Here is a 17,767-nt window from a genome sequence, read left to right as displayed (position 1 = left end):
GGCCCAGCAACATGATTCCCATCACTCCCATTTGATTGATGCTGGGACAAGTTTCCCACAGAGAGAAGAACAATGCGGAGGTTGTGTTGCACGACGTCTCGCTCGTTCATCAATCAGTCAAGTTTGACTCATGAAAGTTAATCTTGAGTCTGCGGTCAAACACAGAGAGACAAAAGGATTTAAAAACATCATGAGTCACTAACTGTCATCATGTGTTCTTTCAGGTGAACTGGTTCGGGATGTCTTCGTCCAAAATACATCTTCATCTTCATCATCATCATCATCAACCGATGACGGGTGTGGCTGCTTCAGGTGATGTGCGCATGTGCAACGTGTCCCAAAGTGATCTCACTAAGAAGCTGTTTGATTCACATATTGCTCAGTGCTCTTCAAGTGTTTTAAAGTTGAACACAAAGGCTTCGATGCATGATGGGGCGGCGGTAGCTCAGTCTGTAGGGACTTGGGTTGGGAACCGGAGGGTCGCCGGTTCAAGTCCCGGCACGGACCAAGTCCGGAAACTGGTCTGGTAGCTGGGGAGGTGCCAGTCCATTTCCTGAGCACTGCCGAGGTGCCCCTGAGCAAGGCACCGAACCCCAAAAACTGCTCTGGAGCGCTCGCTGTGGGCAGCCCCCTCACTCTGAGACCTCTCCATTAATGCATGTCACTAGAACCCTGTTTGTGCATGAGTGTGTATCTCGGCCTGTGTGTGTGTTAGACAGAGTGTAAACCGAATTTCCCCTCGTGGGATTAATAAAGTGTAAATTATTATTATAGATCGGATCAGATTTCCCTTTAAAAACAAACAAACAAACAAAGCAAAGGCAAGTTTATTTATATAGCACTGTTCAGACACGAGGCAGTTCACACAGAGCTTTACAGACATAAACATTAAAACAGAGCTGAAGGAAAGAATGCAAAATAGATCATTAAAAGACGGGATGAAAGTGAAAATACTGGATAAAGGAACAACTGTTAAAACTATTAAAAAAGGAAGAATGTGTTGCAGTAAGGCAGACAGTATATTTCTAATGTTCAGCCTGAGTGAATAATAAAGTTTGAAGGCCTGATTTAAAGGAGCTGATTTAAAGGAGTTGAGTGTGTCAGCAGTCCTCAGGTGTTCAGGCAGTTTGTTCCACAGGTGAGGAGCGTAGTGACTAAACGCTGCTTCACCTTGTTTGGTTCTGACTCTGGGAACACTGAGTAAACCTCTTACTGAGGACCTGAGCGGTCTGGATGTTTTATATTCTACAAGTAGATCTGACATGTACTTAGGGGCCAAGACCATTTCATGCTTTATAGAGCAGTAGTCAGATTTTAAAGACACTCCTCCTGTCAGCTCAGGCCGTGTGTGAGCTGTGAGGTGTGACGGGAGGAGGGTGTGACTTTGTACCTGTCTCCGAGTCAACCTCAGACCTGTTTTCAGAGGACTCTCTTCCACCCTGTGTGTGCGTGTGACAGAAACGACAGTAAGTGCTTTTTCTTTGACATATTTGTGCAGAATTCAAGTTTCGAACGGCATATTTTAAAATGGCACATTCAGGAGTGTAAACGATGCTTTTCAAAGTTGAATTTCGTCAGGGTTAAATTATGATCTGTGCACGATGATGCACGGCTCTTCGTCTCCGTGTGATTCTTTTCTCTGCTCACGTCTGTTTTTCCAGCAGCAGCAGCAGCCAACATGCCTGAGAACGCAGAGTCGCACATCGTCGCCCTCACCACCAACCGGGTGTGTGTCATCGAGCTGAAGAACGCCAGCTCCGTCTACTGCCTCTACAACCCACAGTAAGACACGTTTAGACAGCGTGAGACAACAAACGAGAGTGGGGCCATATTTTAAGGCTTCTTGTACTCAACTTAAATATTTAATATATCAGTTCAAATTTTCTTTTCTTCTCCTGACTCTTTCAAAGTTTGGAGTTTGGATCAGCGCTGTATAGATGTCTGTGAGATGTTCTTCAAACTTCTCAGGAGTTTGTTCAGGTGCCAAAAAAAAGGGGTCAAATTCTCCTCATTAAAACAAATGAAAAATAAACCTTTTGTTTATTTATTTGTTTCCATGTCTTTCCCTTTAATCATTGCTGGATAGATTTAATGATTAAACATGTTGACGTAGAGAAAGTCAGGAAGAATAATAAATCTGATTTATTGAGGACTGTGTTCCTTCGAGAAGATGTAACGTGTGACCAGACAAAAATCCACTTTAGCCTCCGTACAGTAGGGGGCGCAACCCCCCCCCCCCCCCCCCCCCCAGGAACTTTGAATCTAATTTGAATTGCAGGGAGTTTTTTTATGTTTGGGTGTGATATTTATCCGACCTCTTCTTCCTCCTTCAGGGTGCACATGGAGAGCGGCTATTCCTTCAGCCCTCCGACGCCGACCTTGCGCACCAACTTGACTGAGGTGTTCTCCTTCACCAAGGACGACAACACGGCGTCGGGCGCCGTGGGAGTGATGACCTACGAGCTGTTCAACATGCGGGACCGCCGCGCCACCGAGCTGATGGCCATCATGTTCTCCGTGCCGTTCGACTACACCTTCTACAAGAACTGGCTCGGGGTGGGCATCTTCGACAGCTCGCGCAAGTGCGACAAGAAGCTGTTTGAAGAAATGTACCACGGCAAAGATTTAACCAACTTCGTGCGCTACGAGTCGGACGGCTCGGGGATCGTGTTCAAGGGGAAGACGGTGGACGTGAGGGCGTGCATGAACGACGACGGCAGGGCCATTGTTAAGCTGGAGCTGTACGACAAGATGGGCTGATCAGTCTGATTGTAACGCTGTGAGAGGAAAATGAGTAAAGGGTCGTTCTTCTTGTCAAGCATGGAAGCTTAACGAAAAATAAAAACAAGATCATTGAAGTTGTTTGTGTGCCGAGTCTTTTGTTCCATCTTAAATCTTCAAACACGTTTTTAATGAATTCAAAGTGTGACATCCGATGGGTCAGTGTGTGCAGGTATGCTCAGTGTGTGTGTCTCTCTGTTAAAACAACATCTCACACACACACACAGATTGAAGGCGTGGTGCATAAATACACTTTGTGTACTTCAGTGCTCGGCGACCAGAAGTGAACAAACCAGCTTCTTACTTGGCAGAGTCGTGAAAAAGAAAAAAGAAAACAGTGTTGTGATTGTCGGTTACGCCCTGTCTTCATACCTCGAGCTAAGGTGGGATGGAAAGTCTGCGATGGGGAGAAGGTGCGCTCAGTGGGCGGAGACGGCGCTGGGTGGGATTAAGGTGCAAACATTCCCAGAGGTGAACGATCCAAAGAGTGAAGTCAGTGCTTCAAATCGGGCTTTGCTGAAAGCGAGCAGCACACCTCTGATCCGGACAGGTAAGTCGGCTTCTTTCTGCTCTGCTGTGATTTTTTTAAACTTTTTTTCTGAAAGCAGAATCTGTCCTGCGTGAAGCTGCTCCTCTGCTGTTTCTCAAACTGATCTTTATTTTATTTTTTTTGGTCACCAGCAGCACTCGGGCTCTCTTGCAAACTCTCCTCGCAGCGATGAGTGAATCAGCTGAAGCGTTAGCTAACATCGGCAGCCGGAGAAATGTCACCATTGAGATCTCCAACGTCACCAGTGGCTACTGCCTCATCGACCCCAAGTGAGTGCAACGTGTCAGGACGAAATGTAAAGCTGAGACGGGAACTTTAGTTTTTATTGATTGATAATATTCATGTGAGAAGTGTCGTTGACATAATCCGAAAACAATATCTGAAAAGTAAGGATCCGAGGACGCTCCGGTTCAAACGTCTTCTTCATTCATTTCTCTTTTTATAAAGGAATTACATGGAAAGTGGCCACTGCATGGTCCCACCACAGCCCGTCGTTGCCCCGATGCAAACCGAGCTGTGCAACTTCAGCAAGACGTCTGCCAAGGCCAGCGGCGCCGTGGGAGTCCTGACCTACGACCTGTTGGCGAAGAACAGCGGGAAGACAGAGAGACTGGCTCTGATGTTCTCTGTGCCGTACGACAACAGCACGTACAAGAACTGGTTCGGGTTGGGGCTCTACCCCGTGGACAGAGAGGTCGACGAAAAGCTGTACAAAGAGATGTACTTCGCAAAAGAGCAGAATGGCTTTGTGCGGGCTGAGGCTTCGGGCAGTTTCCTCCTCCATGCGGGCAGGACTGTGGACGTCATGGCAACCATGTCCCCTCTGGGCCGGTCCATCATGAAGGTAGAGGTGTGGGACAAGCTGTTCAACCCGCCGATGACTCAAGGCCCTTATTAAGCCGGTCATTCATCAGCAAAATAATCATTAGGGGGAATTCATTGTCTGCTTTTAGAACTTGAGATCCCTCCGCACAGCCGAGCGACTGTTCCATCTGTTCATGCAATAAAGCTGATAGAAACATCCTGTGTGTCAGTGCTCATTTAAAACCTCTTGGTACGCTCTCAGAGCAGTCCAACTAGTAGAGCAAGTTAGCCTGCTGTTAGCCTCCTGCTAACCACACGCTGGGTGTGATGAACGTAACGGCTCCATCAAAAGGCAACCTGGGTTCTGTTGAAGTTTTTAAATCAAATCCAAATAAAAAAATTAAAAAAATACAAATTAAATTAAAGACGCTTCACTTCTGAACATCTTTGGATCCAGTTTCTAGTTCATCATGACCTGAAGGGCTTCACAACCTGCGCACACACATCATGTGACATTTTGGGGTAAATAATAAAAAAAAATTGAAATAAATCGGTTCGATGAAATAAACCTGTTTTCTCTTCAAACGTTAATCCACTTTTAAAAGACAGAACTGTGCAGTCTAACTGCTGCACTCGCTCGCCACCTGGTGTTCAAAAGAAGGTACTGCACCAGAAGGGTATTTTCACTCATCACCACAGTACATACAGTACATATACCTCTCAGCTCACTGCAAAAACTCAAATCTTACTCAGGTTTTTTTTTTTGGGTCTAATTTCAATTCAGAAATATCTCATTAGTCTTAATATGAGCTACAGTCACCTCACATGGCCAGATAAATATTTAAAGTTTAAAAAAGAAAAAATATAAGGCATGAAGTGCTCGTAATACTGTGAGCTCGTGTTACTTCTGAAGTGTATTAAACTGAGATGTAGTGATACATAATGTAGTAAATAATAGGACCGTACAAGAAGTAGATTTTTTTTTTTTTGTGATCATAGTTTTATTTAGAAATGTACAAAGAGATTTCATCATGTAGGACACCCGCCCTCCCCTCCCCCCCCCCCCCCCCCCCCCACACACACACACACACACACACCACCCTCCTCCAGCTCATACGTACTAAAACAGATCAGTGCAAAGATCAAACCCACCCTCATCGTCCCCACGGCGACCCCACACTCGTCAGATAACGTATCGCACACCTGAACATTTTATAGTGTCTCGTGTGAGCAGAGCTGTAACTTTGGACCTGCTCGCGCTCGCTGTATCATTATGGAGCCTCTTCAATCTGTGACTAAGTTACGCAAAAACATTTCCAACACTTTGGTGCTGAAATGTCTCCAGAGTTTGTGCATTTTAGACGCCGTTGCAAAGAGTCCACGAGATGGTCCCTGAAACCTTTCAGTGTGATCCAGAGCACTGCTCATAAAAGACGTTGACCACAGTGTTGAACCTGTCCTTCAGATACACCTCCAGTGTTTCCAGCGGCATTTTTCTCACATCGTATCCTCTGAACTGTTTCTTGGCCGTTTTGTCAACGGGCACGATCTCCTCCGAGGAGTTGCGGTCATTTCGTCCGATAGCAGCAAACGTGGGGAACGTGTCCCTCAGCGCCTCTGGAAGGCTGTGGTTGTATCTTGTGCAGCAGTAGGCCGACCACATGTACTCCGGCAGAGCCACGCGGTGATTCTTCAGCCAGCGCTCGCCGCTCTTGTAAGGGATGATTCCGGTGACTATGTAAGCCTCTCCGAGACAGTAGGCGTCCAGGGTTTTGTTGACGGTCTGCTCCAGGGCTTCCCAGGGCCCGTCGTTGGAGCCTGCCTTCTGGGGGACCACGTTCGTGAGGGTGAATGTGGCGTAGCGGTCCTCGCGGCTCCGGTGGTGAAGGCTGGGGTTCAGGTGGCCTCGAGAAAAGGTGGAGTTGATGTAGTCTGGATCCACGGCCTGGCTTTCAACCACGTTCTGGTCCAGAGGGCCCGGAGGGAATGGGCTCATGTTGCCATCAGCTCCAGGGTAGGCTAACTGTTTATTGGAAGGTAAAAACAAGAGATCATGTTTTCTCGTGTTCTGACAGAGGGAGATTTATTTTATGAAATAAATTCTGTGGACGCCCCGAACAGATTAAAACCACGCTAACTGATCTTTAAACTTCAGCACAAGATTAAGTGACGGGTGTTTGTGACTTTTGGGTGTAATGGAGCCAGCCTCTAGTGGACACTCTAGGAACTGCAGTTTCTGCACTTATGCATTGAAATGGAAAAGAAATCTGTCATCCGTAGCGGTTTGTAAACACGTAAAAACTTCGACCAATGTCTGCACTCGACCACGTTTTAATAAACCGATCAATCCTCTTCACCGCATGCATGCACGAGCACACACTCGTGTAAGTGAGGGGGCGTGGCTTTAGAGGGAGCACAGAGGGGGAGGGGGTGTGGCCTTAGAGGGAGCACAGAGAGAGGAGGGGGCGTGGCTTTAGAGGGAGCACAGAGGGAGGAGGGGGCGTGGCTTTAGAGGGAGCACAGAGGGGGGAGGGTGCGTGGCTTTAGAGGGAGCACAGAGGGAGGAGGGGGCGTGGCTTTAGAGGGAGCACAGAGGGGGGAGGGTGCGTGGCTTTAGAGGGAGCACAGAGAGAGGAGGGGGCGTGGCTTTAGAGGGAGCACAGAGGGGGGAGGGGGTGTGGCTTTAGAGGGAGCACAGAGGGGGGAGGGGGTGTGGCTTTAGAGGGAGCACAGAGGGGAGGGGCGTCGCTTTAGAGGGAGCACAGAGAGAGGAGGGGGCGTGGCTTTAGAGGGAGCACAGAGGGGGGAGGGGGCGTGGCTTTAGAGGGAGCAAAGATGGTGAAGGGGGCGTGGCTTTACAGAAAGCACATATGGGAAGGGGGCGTGGCTTTGGGGGAGCAGGGAGAGTAAGGACGGTGAACGGAGAAGATGCTATTTTCAAAATCATGCTAGTTATCGAAAGTTAGCTCGCCTGCCTTTAAGGAGGAAGACATGATGTTGAACACACAGCGAGGCTTGTTTACGCATTTTTATTATTTACTTCGAGGTCGGACACTGCGTGACTAACGATTCGCTGGAACAAGTCTGTTTAAATATCCTCACCTGTGGCTCAAACTTCCACGACGCCGAGGGTCTCTTTCCTGCCGGAACGGTGTACAAATATCCAGAGAACCACGGGGAGCGGCGAGGTCGACTGTACAATGTGGCGTAGCGGTACTGGTTTTCATAACGTTGGCAGATCGGGGTCCCGGACAGACCTTTAGGAGGCCAGGACTTGTAGAAAAACTGCAGGCATGGAGCGAAGTCCCCGACGTCTGCTCCGCACAGGCACCATCCTCCAGTGAAGAGCAGCGCGACCACGACCACGGCACAGCAACGTGACATCTCTACGTGTGACCGCCGCCGGTGAAATCCAGCCAAACGATGTCTCTCGGCTCGATGCAGACTCTCAGTGAACTCAAAGACGAGGGGCTCTTCCCTTTTCAGATGGCCTCTTTGCGAAAGCAGAAGTTGTCTGTCTTTTCTAAGAATAAGAAACCGCTGGATTAGCCGGCCAAGAAATGTCCTTCGGTTTTGTTTCCTCACGAGAAGCTTTAACTCAAGAGTCAAGAAAACAACAACGCCACCCTCACTATCCTGACAGCTGTGAATCACTTTGCTGTTACACATTAACCAGTCGCTCCTGAGACGCAGGAAGTCGAGTGTTGCTTTGTCGACTCCTATTTTAAAGCTTCAAGTTTTGAATTCTTGCATTCGCCATTTTGGTTCTTTGCAGCCGAATGAGCTCAGCATTTTAAAAGCAGGTCATCATAAAATGTGTCAGAGCATTTCCTGGTCGATGACATGATCTTTACTTCCTGTCCACGTTGTCTCGTGTGAGTGCACCCTCGGGAATACGTCCCCTCCCTGTTGTCGTCACTTTGAGAGCTAAGAGGTCGAATCCTTCTATCTTTAATGTGAAGTCGTTCAGTGGACTCTGTGCTGCGTCGGGGATGTGGGACGCGACCCTGAACACACGAGGAAGTGAAAGAGAAACATCAGAGTCGGCGCTGCTGTAAACAGAGGAAATGGCACTTTTCTTTTTTTTCTTTTTTCTTACGGTTCGGGAAAACTCAGCCCGGAGTGAATGATCCCTTACTGTTCCCTTATGTGTTGCAATCCCACTGTTTGATCTTACTGCTTCATGATCAATCATTGTCTTGCTTTTTGTGTTGACAGCATGTTTGCCAAAGTTCAAAACTGCCAAAAAAAAACTGAATCAAAGAATCAAACTTGTTTAAAACAATCCGAACTGAACGAAGTCAGAACTTCATTTTCTAAAGTAAACAGTTCAGCAGGATGAGCTCATTGTGCAGACCACAGCAAGCCCGCTGATTCACACCAAAAAATAGTTTTGGGAAAATATTGCGTGACAGCCCTGTAGGTGCGTGTGTGTGGGTGGGTGTTCGTGTTGAGGGGTGGGCTCTGAGGGAAAACAGCTTCCCTTTCCTCCACTTTCAAAATACACACATACATCTGAAGTCCATTTGTTGAGCCCCCTCCCCCAGCTAGCCTCGCTATCCTTATGCAACACAGTAATCAGGTTTGCAGTTTTACTTCTTGTAGATTTAGGCATCGCAGCTTCCCTCGTTCTCCACTGACGCAGAGATTGAAGGTAAGCTGCAGCTCTCTTTATTCTGAAATGCTCGCATGCCTTCGCAGCAGCACGGGGAAGGAACAGACTCTGATTTGTTGACACAACTTAAAGAGTTTTGTCAGCTCTCAGTGGCTGAGCTGGACTCAGCAGAGCACAGCGTTGGATTCCCTTTTAAACTCTTAACAAGAGACATGCAGGGAGGATATCTGACACTCGTTTCCTCTGCAGTGATGTGAGTCTGTTAGGAACACAGATGAGGAGATTATAAGAACACCACCAGGCTCAGTCTGGGATTAAATTCCTCTGGACTTTGATATGTTAAGGCAAACTTTTTGGTCCCTTGGCGAGTCTCGTTTTTGTCTCTTTCTTTGCAAATTAAACATATTGGTAGATTACACTTTATCTTACATTTCCTTTCATTCAGAATATTTACGGACACGTGCACAAATCAGTGTTTGTAGCCGTTCAGACCTTTTGTGAGTTGACCTTGAGAGGAGGAGATTAAAATGTCACACAGTTTTTTTGCAAACATCCAGAGAAAGATTTAGACCAATTATTCCTGCACATATTCCTGCTGCTAGAAACACAAAACACATCCAACATAAATTTATATATATATAAAATCCAATCCAGAGGTTTATCTGTGTGTGCGGCTACAGAAAAAGATAAGCTTGTGTAAATGAGTTCAGTCAATCATCGACTTCCCTTTATGCCTTTAACTTTGTGATAACTACACGAACACGTTTGGTATTCAGCTTTAAAGATGGATTGAGGATACTCCATGATTGAGCTGCCATTGTTTCCAAGGGTTGTTTTTGTGTTGATTTGTTTTCAAATGGTATCAGAATATTTCTTGACATAGCATTTTATTAAAAGTTTTCTGACGCGAGCATGCAAAATCAGAAAAGCTCCTTTCAGCATGTGTAGGTGCAGCGTTGTGCACCGTGCCCCCCTAAAGAATCGTTTTGCGTCACCAGAGTGAGTTTGCAGAAGCAGAAGGCTGCTCAGATTAAAAATCACTTTTTTTTCCGAGAGCTCTGCTTTTCTTTTTTTTTTGCAGCAGCAGCTCCGAGGGCTCAAGATGAAGATCTTTCATCTTTTCAGAAAGGCTTTGTTGACGTCACTGGCACTCTTTTACAAATGTATAAAAAAATAGTTTTGGTATCGGGAAATAAAGATTCTCAAAAGACAAACATGCAGCGTCGGTCATATAGCGGTCGTTTTCATTATAATAATAATGTGACATTGTTTTTTTTCCACAGGCTAAACCAATGGAGCGAATCACAGGAGTTTCAGTCTCGCTTCTTATTCTGGGTGTTTCCCTCTTGACCTGTCCCAGCGTTCAGGCCGGAAAGATTCTGGTCTTCCCCGTAGACGGCAGCCACTGGGTCAACATGAACCTGCTGATCCAGAACCTCCACACAAGAGGCCACGAGGTCACCGTGGTCCGCACATCCACAAGCTGGTACATCAAAGAGACCGCGCCACATTACCGCTCCATCACCATCACCCTGCCGGAAGCCATCTTCATAGAGAAGGAGGACTTCTTTGTAAGCTTTCTGGTCAAGATGCTGGCGATTCAGAAGGCGGGGTCGTCTCCTCTTGCCTTTATAAACTTCTACAGGGAAATGATGGGTACACTGTCAGATATCCACAAACAGTCCAGCCTGGTGGGGGTAGAGATACTTGAGAATAAGACCCTATTGCAGAGTATTCGTGACACTCAGTTTGACATGGTTCTGATTGACCCGGGTTTGCCTGTTGGAGTTCTTGTGGCTCATGAACTTAAGCTGCCGACTGTTTTTAATGTGAGATGGAGCATCAGCGGAGAGGGGCATTTTGTGGTGGCTCCATCGCCAACGTCCTACGTTCCAACTCCGGGATACGCCGTGTCTACCAACATGAACTTTTTGAAAAGATTGCAGAACATGTTGTTCCTTCTCCTCAACACGTGCGTCGACACGTTTCTCGTGTGCCCTCACTATGACAGACTGGTGGAGAAATACTTTGGTCCTGATGTGAACTTCTATCACCTTCTCCAAGGCACAGACATGTGGCTCATGAGGGTGGACTTTGTCTTTGAATTCCCAAGACCCACGATGCCAAACGTTGCCTACATCGGTGGCTTTCAGTGTAAAGATTCTCAGGCTTTATCTTCAGAGCTCGAGGAGTTTGTGCAAAGTTCAGGAGAGCATGGATTCATCCTCATGTCTCTTGGCACACTGGTGAAAGGTCTACCAAAAGAAATAACTAACGAAATTGCTGCTGCTTTTGCCCAACTTCCTCAAAAGGTCATATGGAGGCATGTTGGTGAACCCCCCAAAACTTTGGGAAACAACACCCTGCTGGTGAAGTGGATGCCCCAGAATGATCTCTTGGGTCACCCAAAGGCGAGAGCCTTCGTGGCCCACTGTGGCACCAATGGGATCTACGAGTCCATCTACCACGGCGTGCCGATCATTGGCATGCCGCTTCTGTTTGACCAATTCGAGAATATTTTAAGATTAGAGGAACGAGGAGCCGCCAAGTCTGTGGATGCATCCACACTCACGAGCCAGAACTTTCTAGAAGTGATACAAGAAGTCCTTCACAATCCATCATACAGAAATAACATGAAACGCCTCTCCGCTCTCCATCGGGACACGCCAATGCATCCTCTGGAAACCGCCATTTACTGGATCGAGTTTGTCATCAGGCACAAAGGAGCTTCCCATTTACGCACTGAGTCTTATAGGATGCCTTGGTATGTTTATCATTCTCTGGATGTCATGGGCTTTTTAGTGGCATTGCTGTTGATTTTTACAGCCGCTGTGGTGGGAACAATACGATTCCTTTGCTTTAGACTCTGCAGGAGCAGAAAACCCAAGCAGGAGTAGCTGCTGACTCTGCACGCCAAATAAAATACAATCAACACGCCATCTCATCGTTTAGAGCCGTCCATGCATTTATCGTCGTGGCCATGCTAGCAGCTTTGTCCAATGTTTGTCCTTTAGTCAAGAGGTCGGTTGTGAACCTTCAAGGAAGAATGTGCAACACTTTACAAGTCAAAACAGCAGAACTCCAGTGTGTGTGTGTGTGTGTCCTGTGTGAATGTGTGTGTGAGTCCTGACTGTGTACAGTGAGGGAGAAGCTGGAGTCCTGCTGGCTGTGTTGTTGTCAGAGCTGTGTTTACATGGCTCCTCCCCCTTGTGTATAAAAGCTGTTTGAGTCAAGAAGAAGAAGAACATACTCACTGATTATTTGGATGTCATGTAATCGTTTTTAGATCACGGCCGTTCTTTGTGTTCCAATGTGAAGCTACGTGCTAACGAAAAAGAGCGCTAACATTAGCATGCTAACCCAACAGGTGATTGCAGCAGACTTTGTTTACCACACTTGCTCTAAACTCCTTTGTGTGTGACGCTTCAGTGTGGAGGAGGCGTGGCCTAACAGCAGTTTGCTTTGGTGTCATGCTGGCGCTTAAGAGCGACATCTACTGGATCAAAAAGTCACACGTTCTTCCTTTTTATGTTCCTGACTTGCTACTATTGAATGGACTTTGTAAACTGAAGCGTAAAAACACTCTATTTTTGTTGACCTTTTTGGTTTCTCATAACTCCGCTTTCGATTGGTTTCAGGTATCCATGGTAACCAGGGTTTAATTTTTTGAATCATGACGGTATTGCTTTTTATCTCGCGCAATCAGCAGGTAAATGTTTTGTACTGTGACGAGAATGTAAGTTGCTCTCTATGTGATTAAAGAACCACGTGAGGAAACATTTCTTGGAGGATTTTCTTTATTTCCAGAATAGAGCAACGATCAGTGAAATCTAAATAATCTCAATCTGTGTTTTATTTCTGAAGAACATTTTCTATAAAACATCGTGAACATCCATCCGTTTTCTTCCCAGCTGTCATTTGGCGAGAGGCGGGGTTAAAGACTGGACTGCTCGCCTGTCAATCACAGGGCTGACAAATAGAGACAGATAACCACCCGAATGGTTTAAAGCGATACAGAAAATGGATTTGTTTTGTTTATTTCAGCCGGGGAAACTTCATTCAGAATAACTTCATATTACTTTATTTACAAAATGAAATGAGATGTAAAAATGTTCTTGGTTATCCTAAACATCTTTTTCACAGATCCATCCATAAGTATTCTCACAGGCGCCATCCATCCACGATGTGAGCGTGTCTTCACCGGTGTCGATGTGTCCACAGTCTTCTCCTGAAGGGTCGTCCTGCTTCCAGTCGTCAGGCTCAGTCCCGACTCCTGGTCTGCTCAGCCAGTACCTGGAGGAACAGAGGGAGCAGGTGTGTTCCATAATCCTTACTTTATGTTAATTCAGAGTCACCTCAGTCAGAGACACATTCGTCCTTTGGTGCCTTGCTCAAGGGCACCTCACCTCTGCAGTGCTCAGGAAGTGTTCTGCCCACTTCTCCAGCTACCGGAGGCTCCAACAAACATATCTCAGAATCACCATGCAAACTTCTGCACATAAATACATTGCCAGTATGTTGGTGTCATTTAGGTTTTCTTTGCATGCAGCTGTTGGTTAGAAACCCTAACCCTAACCCAAGGGAACTTGGGTATTAATATCATCTATCACTGAACTAACAGATCGTTTTGTTTCAAAACACGTGGTATCAGAAAAGTCGTAGTTCAGACGAATGTTGTCTTGTGCTTTGCAGTGATTTTTAAACCTCCTGTCCCCCCCTCCCTCTGCAGGACCGACCACTGGTCCTTGTGCTTTCACTTACTGTCTGTTTGCAGTGACCGAGCTGCCGTCCACCCAGCTCCATTCACCCTCCACCTCTGCGTCAGTCATCCCGAGCCACAGCCTGGAGCTGCTCTGCTGCAGAGACCGGCTGCTCTCAAAGATAAAGATCTGCAAAGAGACAGATTCATGTTCATCTTCATGAAGAGGTAAAAGAGTTTCATGCTTTCTTCTGTTTGACCCCCCCCCCCCCTAACCTGTTCAGGTTCGCTGTCAACAACGAGAAGGTCGCCCCCTTGTGTCTGGCACCAGGCTCTGCTGGAGCCCCAGGTGAGCGAGCGGGAGGAGAAGTAGTAACACTTGTTCTCAAACAGTCTCCAGCTGTCCGCACACCTTTTGCAGTTTCGCTCTGTGGAGAAAAAAAAACATGAGAAAGGAAATTCCCACCTCGTCTTTTTTATACTTTATTTAAAATACAACTGAATCTGGGGCTGCATATGTTTACACCCTTCGGAGGACAAAAGGTGATCAGTCAGGTCGAGTTTGCAGAGAAGGCTGTTCTTGATGTTTTCTACCTTTAGTCTTGTGATCGATCACAGGGCAGTAGAGGTCCAGGGAGCGGTGGGCGTCCTGCAGAGCCGTCATGTGATTCCTCTCGCTCCGTGTGCTCTCCTCCCGCTCTGCTGCTTCCTGCCTCTCCTTCATCAACACGCTGCTCAGGTTCTGCCTTTGCTCTTGCAGCTCTGCTCCTCTCTTCTGCAGCCGCGCGTTGTGCTCCTCGCAGATCATCAGAGCTGCTAAACTCTCGCTCAGATTTTTCACCTCTCCTCCGAGCTCGTCGTTGATTTCCACAACTTCCTGATGCTTCTCCTGCAGCTGACTCAGCTCGTCCCTCAGGAGGTCGACCGTCTCGGACGCTTGTTGTTCCTCCTCCTCTCTCTGGTTTAAGGAGGCGTGCAGGTCTCTGATGGTCTCAGACATGTTCAGCTCCTTCTCCTCCCGCTCGGCTGTGAACCGGACCAGCCGCTCCAGCTCTCGTGTGAGTTGTAAATTTGCAGAAGTTAAATTGGAAATGTTCTCCGTTAACTCGGTTCTTTCCGAACTCAAGACTCGATTATCAGAGAGAAGTTTGCTTGAGGTCCCGTTGAGGAGTTTGTTCTGCTTCTTCAAAACGTCTCTTTCTTTTTTCAGGTCAGCGTTCGCTTCAGTGAGAGACTGCTGACTCTCGCTGATGTTCTGCTTTCCAAAGAGGAGGCTTTTCCGCTCCGTCTTGCCGTCTGACTCCCCGTTGTCTGAAATGAAAAGAAAATGCAACTTTAGCACGTCTGTGAACGCAGCTCCAAGAAGAATCACGAAGAGGTAAAGCTGCAGACTTTGAGAACTCTGTTTGTGTTATCTCGAGAAATAATAATCAGTCTTAAGAAGAATGAAATAATATGCAGGAAGGATTTCTCGTTCCTGTTGTTCACACGTCCTCGCCGCTGAGCCGGAGGTCAGAACAGGAGGACGCCGCTGGTTGTTGTGAGGACGACTTTTTGCTTTCTGAGAAAAGTCACCGAACCTGAGCACCAATTTTTTTTTTTAGAAGTCGCAAAATGTTTTTCACTTCCACATATCTGTCGGGTAAGAGTCCTCATTTCTCTACATGTTTTCTACATGTTGAGTTTAATTTAGTTTCAGTTTTACAACGTTATTTTCTTTTCTCTGTGCAGCACTTTGACCTGAAAGTGCTTTACAAGTGTATTATTATTAAATCTGAAATCCCTTGTGCTTGTACCACTCCTGTCCAGTCGGTGGCAGTATTTCTCCTTTTAGCTGCTTCTCTAACCCCTGCAGACACGTAATCCTGATCCCTTTAGATTCAGGCTCATCAAAGAAGGGCAGCACAATAAACTGCAGCGTCATGTTTGTCACAATATCCAATCAAGGAGGGTTTGTTTCTACAGCTGCTTTAAGACAGTGTCCGGTGAAAACAACAACAAGGTGAGCTTAAACAGCATGCACTGTCATTATTTGTCCAATGAATGAAAGTGTGTAACTCGTACTTACACAAAACAGAAAGTGCGACGCAGGTCACAAACAGTGACATGCAGAGTGCAGAGAGAGCAGCCGTCCGACAGAACAGAGGACACGACGCCTTTTTCCCGCTGCAGAAACAAGCTGCAGCTGACAAGAAAAAACAAACAGTCCAAAAAATGATCATAAGTCATCATGTAGTGCTCATGTGTTTATTCTTATTATTATAATTGTTATTGCATGGCCTGCGGAAAAGTCACTGCACATCTGTATGAGCACGTGACTAATTTGATGAATCTAACAGGTGTGATAAATGTTTATGTGCAGGGGACACTCAAAACATCTCTTAATCAAATACAAGTGAAATTCTGATTATTATTAATTATGTATGTAAAGGAGCAGTCTGTGTTATATTTTTAAAGCACTCATTATAACATTCACTCACACATGTCCTGCTCCTGCTTGGCTGAGGACACCGACATCGATCCAGAGGTGCGCTGATTGATCCGGGGGAGCCAGTGATGACCGACCATTTTACCTGCACAGAGTGAGAGGAGAGAAACATGTAAAATAAAAAAACAACAAAGTGTGTTTATCTGTTGTCACCGAATGTTTTCAGCACGCTTTTAAGATTTTTTTATAAAGTTTCTTTCTAATCTATATTTACACAGTGATTAAAAAGATGCAATAATCCTTTCTGCCTGCATGTCTCATAAAACCCCCAAATGTTTTTTATATACATATAAAATAGAACAAAAAAATACATATAATACTGACCAAAAAGACCATGTTAAAAACTGGGACATCTTCTTATAGCTGTGTGTCAATAATAGGATCTAAAAAAATGTGTGTTGTTTTTTTTTAAAGAATTGTTTTTGACAACACTCAAGTTTTTAAATTCTGCACGTCTTCTACTTGATAACCTTTAAAATATAATGAGAGCTGTTACACAAAAAAAGAAATCCTCCACGTCCTCTGTTGACCCCGAACAGGCCGACGTCATGACTCACCTGGCTCTGTGTTGTCTCCTAGATGTTACAGTAATGACTAACAGTGTGTGTGAAGCTTCGGCTCCTTTAAAGACCCCCCGGCCCCCCCCCCCTCTTTACTTTACATCTAACAGGAGGAGATACTCTCTCTTTGATGCTGTTATCTCTCCACACAATGCTCACTGAGCCATTGTTGGGCTGCATAAAGACTTAATCATTTATTTATTTTTAATGATCTCTCTAAAAGTTTGAGCTGCTGAGATGTTTTGTGAGCAAATATTTTTTACTTTTGATCTTATATTAGGCATATCAAAAAATAAATAAATATATATATATATTTTAGAGATGTCAAACAATTGGAAAAAATGTAATTGTGATGAGTCGCTAAATTTCAAAGATTAATCACAATAAATAAAGTTTTTTAAATGTAGTTTTTTCACATTCATTTTTCTATATAACCCTTTTCTCGTTCCAGGTCGCGTAGGGCTGCAGCTGATCCCAGCTGTGATTGGGCGAGAGGCGGGGTTACACCCTGGACTGTTCGCCAGACGCTGACATACAAAGTCATAATGCAACATGCAAACTCCACACAGAGGCTCCTGTCAGACAGGGATTCAAACCAGGAACCTCCTTACCGTGCAGCCCTTATTTCATATTTAAAACTAAAAACTCTTTGGCTTTTATTTTTTCTAAAGCTGACAGTATTTTACTTCCATATGTGCTTTTATTTTGAAATACAATAAGGCCCTTCTGGTAGATGGAAGGTCAGGACATCGCGTTGATTTATTTTTAACATGAGGCAGTTTTGTGCTTTAACTTCATACTAAATGCTAAAAAAAAAGGTGAACAACATATTTCTGTGGATCTGCTGCAAACACACCATGATAAAAAATAAAACATGATCATTTTTAAGGTTTTATTTATTTATGCCTTTATTCAGAGAAAGAGTTGGGACTGACGTGTGGAGTAGCCACAGTTCGGATTCAAACCTGCTTTTAGAGGGGGGTGCACATTAACCGCTAGGCAACCCGACCCCCAGCTCTGTAGAAGAATAGAACAAGAACACATATTGCTTTATTCTCAGGAGCTTAAAGCAGAAAAGCTTTTCCTGTTTCAACTCAACACTGGTCTGCATCGTACTCGAGAGCTTTTCAGTAGCAAAATATATAAATATATATTTCTGTGAGTGCAGTAGTGATGTCCATAAACTGAGCAGATAAATTCACCCAGACGTGTCCCTGAGGGTGAAATGCTCCGACGTTAAAGTGGGGGGTCAGAAACAGGCTGTGAAGTA

The 17,767-nt window shown here is 45.6% G+C and overlaps 5 protein-coding genes and 1 long non-coding RNA gene across 10 annotated transcripts in view; 3 read left to right on the top strand and 3 right to left on the bottom strand.

The window, feature by feature from the left end:
• LOC306817093 overlaps nt 1–17,767 on the bottom strand; it is a 160,747-nt gene that overhangs the window by 65,443 nt on the left and 77,537 nt on the right. The gene's annotated exons all lie outside the window — the stretch shown is intronic.
• Nucleotides 929–2,858, top strand: LOC306817519 (DELTA-sagatoxin-Srs1a-like). Of its 3 annotated transcripts, none has more exons than XM_079334465.1 (3): nt 929–1,466; nt 1,668–1,782; nt 2,334–2,858. In XM_079334465.1, the coding sequence occupies exons 2-3, from the start codon at nt 1,679–1,681 to the stop codon at nt 2,758–2,760; spliced, it is 531 nt and encodes a 176-aa protein (XP_079190591.1). In that variant the 5' UTR covers nt 929–1,466; nt 1,668–1,678; the 3' UTR covers nt 2,761–2,858. The 3 variants fall into 3 exon arrangements, with proteins under 3 accessions (XP_079190591.1, XP_079190589.1, XP_079190590.1); XM_079334463.1 differs by having other exon boundaries at nt 1,665–1,782; XM_079334464.1 differs by having other exon boundaries at nt 1,662–1,782.
• LOC306817108 (DELTA-actitoxin-Afr1a-like) lies at nt 3,097–4,346 on the top strand. Of its 2 annotated transcripts, none has more exons than XM_079333725.1 (3): nt 3,097–3,331; nt 3,466–3,600; nt 3,779–4,346. In XM_079333725.1, exons 2-3 carry the CDS (start codon nt 3,500–3,502, stop codon nt 4,227–4,229), a joined length of 552 nt encoding a protein of 183 aa, XP_079189851.1. In that variant the 5' UTR covers nt 3,097–3,331; nt 3,466–3,499; the 3' UTR covers nt 4,230–4,346. The 2 variants fall into 2 exon arrangements, with proteins under 2 accessions (XP_079189851.1, XP_079189850.1); XM_079333724.1 differs by having other exon boundaries at nt 3,098–3,331; nt 3,463–3,600.
• LOC306817513 (uncharacterized protein) lies at nt 5,239–8,287 on the bottom strand. Its single transcript, XM_079334457.1, has 2 exons — nt 7,238–8,287; nt 5,239–6,158 (listed from the first exon to the last, which is right to left on the bottom strand). Exons 1-2 carry the CDS (start codon nt 7,802–7,804, stop codon nt 5,538–5,540), a joined length of 1,188 nt encoding a protein of 395 aa, XP_079190583.1. The 5' UTR covers nt 7,805–8,287; the 3' UTR covers nt 5,239–5,537.
• The window catches only part of LOC306817072 (UDP-glucuronosyltransferase 2C1-like), a 78,870-nt gene continuing 69,704 nt past the window's right edge, over nt 8,602–17,767 (top strand). Inside the window, exons 1-2 of one of the 2 annotated variants that reach the window (XR_013777972.1) lie at nt 8,602–8,789; nt 10,034–11,834. Coding sequence is in view for 1 of the 2 variants with exons in the window: in XM_079333680.1 (XP_079189806.1) it covers nt 8,700–8,789; nt 10,034–11,647 (1,704 nt within the window). In the remaining variant the exon portion in view is untranslated. Of the gene's footprint in view, nt 8,790–10,033; nt 12,530–17,767 lie in introns of those variants that run through there. The other variant, XM_079333680.1, reaches the window with a different exon arrangement.
• On the bottom strand, nt 12,045–16,329 carry LOC306817080 (uncharacterized protein). Its single transcript, XM_079333691.1, has 7 exons — nt 16,262–16,329; nt 15,930–16,022; nt 15,518–15,634; nt 14,044–14,760; nt 13,726–13,877; nt 13,512–13,639; nt 12,045–13,043 (listed from the first exon to the last, which is right to left on the bottom strand). Exons 2-7 carry the CDS (start codon nt 16,015–16,017, stop codon nt 12,875–12,877), a joined length of 1,371 nt encoding a protein of 456 aa, XP_079189817.1. The 5' UTR covers nt 16,018–16,022; nt 16,262–16,329; the 3' UTR covers nt 12,045–12,874.

The sequence above is a fragment of the Symphodus melops genome, assembly GCF_947650265.1.
Source record: "Symphodus melops genome assembly, chromosome: 21".
NCBI classification, from domain to species: Eukaryota; Metazoa; Chordata; class Actinopteri; order Labriformes; family Labridae; genus Symphodus; species Symphodus melops.
The sequence above is the reverse complement of the archived record's forward strand: the minus strand, read 5'-3'. Positions and strand labels throughout refer to the sequence as shown.